Source organism: Mus pahari, chromosome 14 (assembly GCF_900095145.1).
Source record: "Mus pahari chromosome 14, PAHARI_EIJ_v1.1, whole genome shotgun sequence".
Lineage (NCBI taxonomy): Eukaryota > Metazoa > Chordata > Mammalia > Rodentia > Muridae > Mus > Mus pahari.
In genome coordinates this window covers 73,474,710-73,482,195 of record NC_034603.1, presented here as the reverse complement: position 1 = coordinate 73,482,195, position 7,486 = coordinate 73,474,710, and the positions used below count along the sequence as shown (strand labels likewise).

The window sequence follows — 7,486 nt, the reverse complement described above, 5'->3', positions numbered from 1 at the left end:
AAGAAAGAAAGAAAGAAAGAAAGAAAGAAAGAAAGAGGAAGGAAGGAAGGAAGGAAGGAAGGAAGGAAGGAAGGAAGGAAGGAAGGAAGGAAGGAAAAAGTATTAGTAGGAGCTAGGCAGGAACATGCATGGCAGATTTCTGAGGTCAAGATATCAAGGCCAGCCTAGTTGACAGAGTGAGTTCCAGGCCATGGAAGGGTTACATAAAGAGACCCTGTTTTCAAAACCAAACAAACAGAAATCATTAGTTTACCTGGCATGGTGGTGCATGCCTATAAGAGAGGCAGAAGTCAAAGCATTCAGAGTTGGAGCCAGGGGGCTGGAGAGATGGTTCAGCGGTTAAGAGCACTGACTCTTCTTCCAGAGGTCCTGAGTTCAAATCCCAGCAACCACATGGTGGCTCACAACCACCTGTAATGAGATCCATTGCCTTCTTTTGGTGTGCCTGAAGGCAGTGACAGTGTACTCACATAAATAAATCTTAAAAAAAAAAAAAAAAAAAGTTGGGGCCAGCCTAGATTACCTGAGTTCAAGGCTAGCTGGGGGCCTACTACTGGCTATGGTCAACACACCAGGGGCCACACTGTTAAAACTGATTCTCCTCCCCAGCAGTCACCTGTCAGTTAGGGGTGGAGGCTCTTGAGCCCCCCTCTCCTCCCTGCTACAATGCTGACTGCTTGGTTTTCTTTGAGCCTTCTGCAGGCACCTGCAGTTTGTGTGAGTTCATGGGTGCAGTGGTCCTGCTGGGTTCAGAAAAATCTGCTTTGGTCAGGTCCTCCTACCTCTGATCCTTAGTCTTTCTATCCCCTCGTTTGCGATGGTCTTTGAGCCTTGATGGGAAGAGAGTGATTCAAATGTGCCGTTTATGGCTGACCACTGACAGACACAGCTGCATTTCAGCCAGTTGTGAGTTTCTGTACTGATCACCATCCATGGCACAGACCTTCTGAAGAAGGTTGAGAGATGTACTAATCTGTGGGGTGGAGCGATGGCTCAGCAGTTAAGAGCACTGACTGCTCTTCCAGAGGTCCTGAGTTCAAATCCCAGCAACCACATGGTGGCTCACAACCATCTGTAGTGGGATCTGATGCCCTCTTCTTGTGTGACTGACGAGAGTGACTACACAGTGTACTTACAGACATAAATGAGTAATTCTTTTTTAAAAAAAAAACAAAACTTTTTTTTTTTTAAAAATGATACAGATTTAGAGGATGCTTTGACACTAGGGACATAGTGAGTTATAAAGTATAATGATAGTTAAATGCTAGTTAATCTCAGCACTCCAGAGACACAGGCAGGTGGGTGTCTATAAGATGAAGACCAGCCTGGTCTACAGAAGACTTCCAGGATAGTCAGGGTTACAGAAAAAGACCCTGCCGCACATGATAAATAAAAATAAAAATCGAGCCAGGCGGTGGTGACTCATGCCTTTAATCCCAGCACTTGGGAGGCAGAGGCAGGCGGATTTCTGAGTTTGAGGGCAGCCTGGTCTACAGAGTGAGTTCCAGGACAGCCAGGGCTACACAGAGAAACCCTGTCTCGAAAAAAACCAAAAAAATAAAAATAGAAAAATAAAAATAAAAATCTAACTACATAAATGGGGCCATATTATTTTTTCATTTTCAGACATGTTTAAAAATGTTTATAAATTCATTTACATATGTATGAGATGCAGTTACATACATGTGATATACCCATAGGAGAGAGCTAGCCATATCTACTACTACGTGAAGCTTATATATACTTCTATAACATTGGGACATGCCCATGATACTGTCTTTGTTTCCCCACAGGAGTGTCAAGGCCAGCCACATTCTGATCTCCACAGATGGGAAGGTCTACTTGTCTGGTTTACGCAGCAACCTTAGCATGATTAGTCACGGGCAGCGGCAGCGTGCAGTCCACGATTTCCCCAAATATAGTATCAAGGTCCTACCTTGGCTCAGCCCAGAAGTCCTCCAGCAGGTCTGTTTCCTTGGACGTAGGGAGCCCCTCCATTCCCCAGGGAAATGCAGGAATGTGCTGGGTGGGGCTGCTCCTGTTTCTGGTAAGAGGAGTCTAGAAGGAAGAGTCCTCATTGGCCAGGTGTGCCGTAGCACTCAGCAGGAACATTACCTGTGTGAGGTCCCCAACTATACCTGACACTATTGTGTTTGCCTCAGAAATACTGCCCATCCTATGGATAGAGAACATTCTGGAAATACTCCGGGCTTTAGATCCCTGTGCTAAACAGGCACATCCATCTCGGTGTGCCTGCTTATTTCCTAGCAGCACCAGACATTGGCTCTCCTCACACGGCAGTCAGGTGACAAGCGTGGTCTGAGTATGGTCCTGACTATGGGATGGCAGTCTTTGTTTTTGTTCCTTCCTATTTAAGAAAACCCAAGGCTGCAAATGGAGTCATCTGTGGCTTTTCTTCTGACTTAGAATCTTCAGGGTTACGATGCCAAGTCCGATATCTACAGTGTGGGAATCACAGCGTGTGAACTAGCCAATGGCCATGTCCCCTTCAAAGATATGCCTGCCACTCAGGTAAGCCTGCAGTCAGTGCTCCCTCCCTCCTCCCCTGCCAGCCTTCCACACGTGTCAGCTGCTTCCTGCCATATTTGGACACTGACATGAAAGAAAGTCACTTTTCTCTTCAAGCTTTCTACCCTTGATACAGGGTGCTTGTGCAATTCTTTGTTCCCTTCTCTGGTGATAAATGTGGTCAGGAACCCAGCCCAGGGGTGGGGCAAGTAGGGCAGCAGTACAGAGAGAGGCCATGTAACAAGCACCACATGGCTATGCAAACCGGGTAAACCACACGAACCGACTTTGTTAGGCTTTGTTTTGTGAAATAGGCTCTTTGTGTAGTTCAAGTTAGTATCAAGCAATTCTACCTCAGCTTCCACAATTTGTGATTATAGGCATGTACCACCACGCCTCGCTAAGCAGCCCTAATCTTCCTTCCTCCTTTGATGAGTGGATACAAATTCTCCAGCATCTCTGAGTTTTGTGCCACCATATTCTAGCACACACTTTTAGAACCTGCATCCTGTAAGCTCAGTAAAACTCATGTTCCTGCACGTGCCTGCCTTGTGACCACAATTTAGGCCAGGGTGTAGTTTGCTCTTGTTGGACAGATAGACCCAGAGAAACTTATTCAGGCCCCATCATACTAGGAAATGAAGTTGGGATTGTTTGGGTGTTTCCTGGGTCTCAGGTACCTAGAGCAAAATCTAGAACCAGAGAAGAAGCAAGAAACTGAGCAGGGCCTTCCCTCAGGCTCACAGACGGCCCCTCTCAGGCTCACACCTTGGATCACAGATTGGAGCTAGAGAATGGCCGAGTACTACTACCTGGAGCAGAGACCAATGCAACTTCTAGGGCAGGATAATACTTGGGTCTAAGACTTTTTAAAGAAAAAAAACTGATGTGTGCGTGCATTCTTGCATGTGTGTATACAAGTGCATGCATATGTACTCCATGTATGTAATTGTCTAAGGGGATCAGAAGAGGGCATCAGAGCTCCTGGAACTATAGTCATAGAAAGTTGTAAGCCACTTGACCTGGTTGCTAGGAACCAAACTCGGGTCTTCTGAAAGAGCAGCAAGCTTCCTTAACCGTTGAGTTCTCTCTAGCCCCTGGTCTAGCCTTAAAAGGTAATAGCAGTTGACCACATGAAGAGTGGGAGCAGAAGCTTATTCTTGGACTGGAAGTGGTAGAATACTTGCCTGAGATGTGCTGAGTCAGGAGTTCTGTTTTCAGCAGTACACGAGTATGCACAAGTGCGCGCGCGCACACACACACACACACACACACACACACACACAGAGACAGAGAGACAGAGACAGAGAGACATAGAGAGAGATAGAGACAGAGTCCAAGACTCAGAACTAACAAAGAACTAGATCTGAATTGTAAAATGGCTTGGGTCCAGGCATTCCCGGGGGCTGCTGGATGACAGGTGACAGGGCTGGAGAAGGAAGCAGGGCATCCCATGTATGTTCCCTAGGGCGTTTGGTTCATGTCCCAGTGAATAGAGAAGTGCTGAAGATATAAGTGTAGGGGTAATATCAGATTATCTGTCCATCCATCTATCTGAAAGGAGGTTCAAATCTATCAATTCTAGTTCTTAGCTTAACTTAGCTGATAGAATAATTAGGTCGTTGAGCCTAGAATAAGAAATGTGTAGGAAAAATGAGAAACAGGACGTGCTCAGAAAGGAGTTGGGTGGTTAGTTAGTATGGATCTAGTTAGTATGAGCCTAGTTAGCTTGAGCCTAATTTGTATGGACCTTGTTAGATTGAGCCTGGTTAGTGTGAACCTAGCTCGTGTGAACATTAGGTTCATACCCAGAAGCGACGTTGTTCAGTAGAACCTTGTCTGCCCTGCACTGCTCACCTGTTATGTTGATTACTTAAACTGTGGCCACTGAGTCAGAGGGATTGAATTTTAAGGCTAATGTAACTATAGTCACATGTAGTTATAAGCTTCCACATTAGCACAGCCCTAGAGACCTCTCCAAGTTCTGTTCGGATTGCTCAGCAGGTTCATGAGCTCACCTATGGAGACGGCTATCTTCAAGGTGTGGCTTGTTTTGCATATGACAAATTTGAAGGCTTTAGGCTTCTGGTGCAGCATGTCCATCAACCCAGGGTGCTGTGTGGCAGATGCTCCACTGTGGGCTCCACTGGACCCACCTGCCCTGGCAGAGCAGATCTGGGAGCACAGAGACTGGTGCCAGTCTGCTTCTGCTCTGGAGAGAGGGCTCTAGTTACCACAGTGCAGTGCCTTGCGAAGGGAGGGAGGACGCTGGGCCCTTCAGACCAGCCCATTCTCTCCCATCTGCCTTCACTGCTAGCCAGTGGCTAGTGTTCCTCTGCAAAAGCCAGATTTACATGATGTCTTAGGGCTTTTACTACTGTGGTGAAACACCATGACCACAAGTAAGTTGGAGAAGAAAAATGCACTTGGCGTATACTTGTAGGAAACAAGAGCACTAAGAGAAGGCAGGGCAGGGACTCAAGCAGAAGCCACGAGGGGTGCTGCTTAATGGCTGCCTTGCTCCTTGGGACTTCCTCAGCCTGTTTTACTGTAGAACCCAGGACCACCAGCCCAAGGGTGTACCATCCACAGTGGGCTGGGCCCTTCTCCATCAGTCACTAACTTAGAAAATGCTCTAACGGCCTGCCGATAGCCCGTTCATGGGGAGGCGTTTTCTCAGACGACTCCGCTTTGTGTCAGATACATAACCCTAGCCAGCACATCCAGCATCTGTCTCCTCTGCAGAGATCCCATTTGTTCAAGGGAGGAGGAGATTTGTGAGCAGACTCCTGCCCCCCCCCCCCCGGCCTCTCATCCAGGCCAATCTCTCTCCCCTAGATGCTGCTAGAGAAACTTAATGGCACAGTGCCCTGCCTGCTGGATACCAGCACCATCCCTGCCGAGGAGCTGACCATGAGTCCATCCCACTCCATTGCCAACCCCGGCCTGAATGACAACCTGGCCGCTGGTAGCCTCCGGCCTTCCAATGGCGACTCACCTTCCCACCCCTACCACCGAACCTTCTCACCTCACTTCCACAACTTCGTGGAACAGTGCCTTCAGCGCAACCCTGACGCAAGGTACCCTGCTGGCCATCGGGTGGGCTTCAGGGAGCAGAGGGAGCCTTGGGGCTGCAGCCAGTATTCCAGAGTCTGTGACTCGTATGTGGATCTCTGGAAACCCAGCAAGAAGAATTGGCTTCCTGTTAAGAAACTAGCAAGGGTGGCCTGGGCTGTTAGTTACCGAGAGGGCCCAGTGAAATAGTAGAAGGCCTGGAAAAGAGGGTGAGGGTCTGCGTTTGGACAGCTGAGCCCAGGGGTCATATGGGTCTCGTCCCCTCTTTTTCCAGGCCAAACGCCAGCACCCTGCTGAACCACTCCTTCTTTAAGCAGGTAAGGTAGCTCCCTGGCTCCCTGCTGCTGCTCCCTGTGACTTGAGCCACTGAACCCCCTAAGTGGTTAGGTATTCCTCAGTTTGTTTGAACTAGGGGATAACCATGCTTCTGAAGCTCTGAGGGGCACACTCTCTCCTTCCTTTCCTTTTTGGCTCCAGGACACCACAGGGCAGGAGCTTTGGCTCCTGGGACCTGAGTTGTAGGGTCCACATCTACCTTGTCTCTCTCCATCAGATCAAGCGGCGTGCTTCCGAGGCTTTGCCTGAGTTGCTCCGCCCTGTCACTCCCATCACCAACTTCGAGGGCAGCCAGTCTCAGGATCACAGTGGAATCTTCGGCCTGGTGACAAACCTGGAAGACCTGGAGGTGGATGACTGGGAGTTCTGAGTCTCTGCAGCCTGCCCTCCAGCTGGCGTGGGGTGTGAGCCCAGGGCCTTCTTGAGGACCAGCACCTGCCTCTGGCCGCAGACTGGGTTCAAAGGATATTCTGCCTGCAGAGCTGGCTGTTGGCTACTTGAAAGGACATTCTAGAAGGGACTTCACTGTTTTTGTGGCTTTTGAGACCCAGGGAATCCCAGTCACCAGGGACTTGGAGAGGCCGGAAAGCTGACATCCTGTTGTATGAGCTCAGGGGACCTCCTTAGAAGGAAGAAGTGCTGCATGGGCCCCCGAGGCTCACACCAAGCCCAGAGTAACTCTTGACCCAGGGACCTTCACATTCTCTTCCCAACACTTGCTCTTAGCTAGCCTAGTCCCTCTTCCCTCTGCTCCCAGGTCCTGAAGGGCTGAAAGGGGACAAGTCCCTAAGCAGTCTGATCCTGCCCAGCCCTCAGGCATCTCCCCAGTTACTGAGTACCAGGTCACTTAAGGCTGGGAATGGCCATCCTCATCTCCACCTCTCGTGGGCCCTGACACCTGAAACCATCTTAGCTCATTTATTATTACTCCTTTCCCAAGAATCCATCTTAATGCCTCCTTCCAGCTGCTGCCTTGGTGCCTCCTCCAAGGGCCATACATGTCTTGCCTCATCTGAGGGCTTAAGAGTCCTTAAGTTGTATTAGTTTCATTGTCAGAACAAATTAAAATTTTCAGAGAATGTAGGGGAATGGCATCAGTGTTTCCTTGTGTTCGGAGCCTGTGTGCTGGCTCCTGGGATTGCCAGGCTGGATCGGCTGCGGGTCACTGCTTCTTCCAGAGTGGGTGAGTGAGTGTGCCGCCAGCATACATACCAGTAAGCATACATACCAGTTTCTTAGAAAATTGGTCTTAGAGCCAGGCGTGGTGGCGCATGCCTTTAATCCCAGCACTTGGGAGGCAGAGGCAGGTGGATTTCTGAGTTCGAGGCCAGCCAGGGCTATACAGAGAAACCCTGACTCGAAAACCAAAAAAAAAAAAAAAAGAAACCCTGTCTCAAAAAACCAAAAACAACACCAGAGTCTTAATTTATAACTCTGGTTGGCCTATAGCTCACTCTGTAGGTCAGGCTGGCTTTTGAACTCTGCTTCTGGTACTGTGTTAAGAAGGGCATCTATCTACCAGCTGGGCGTGGTGGTGCGCGTCTTT

General features: G+C 49.0%; 1 protein-coding gene across 7 annotated transcripts in view; it reads left to right on the top strand.

The window, feature by feature from the left end:
• The window catches only part of Strada (STE20 related adaptor alpha), a 31,188-nt gene extending 24,160 nt beyond the window's left edge, over window positions 1-7,028 (top strand). For 6 of the 7 annotated variants that reach the window (XM_029546370.1, XM_029546371.1, XM_021211945.2 and 3 more), the window contains 5 exons: window positions 1,794-1,965; window positions 2,428-2,532; window positions 5,368-5,609; window positions 5,879-5,921; window positions 6,158-7,028. In XM_029546370.1, the coding sequence (XP_029402230.1) occupies window positions 1,794-1,965; window positions 2,428-2,532; window positions 5,368-5,609; window positions 5,879-5,921; window positions 6,158-6,310 (715 nt within the window). In that variant the 3' untranslated portion in view covers window positions 6,311-7,028. The remainder of the gene's footprint in view (window positions 1-1,793; window positions 1,966-2,427; window positions 2,533-5,367; window positions 5,610-5,878; window positions 5,922-6,157) is intronic. The other variant, XM_021211946.1, reaches the window with a different exon arrangement.
• Window positions 7,029-7,486: the final 458 nt, after the last annotated feature.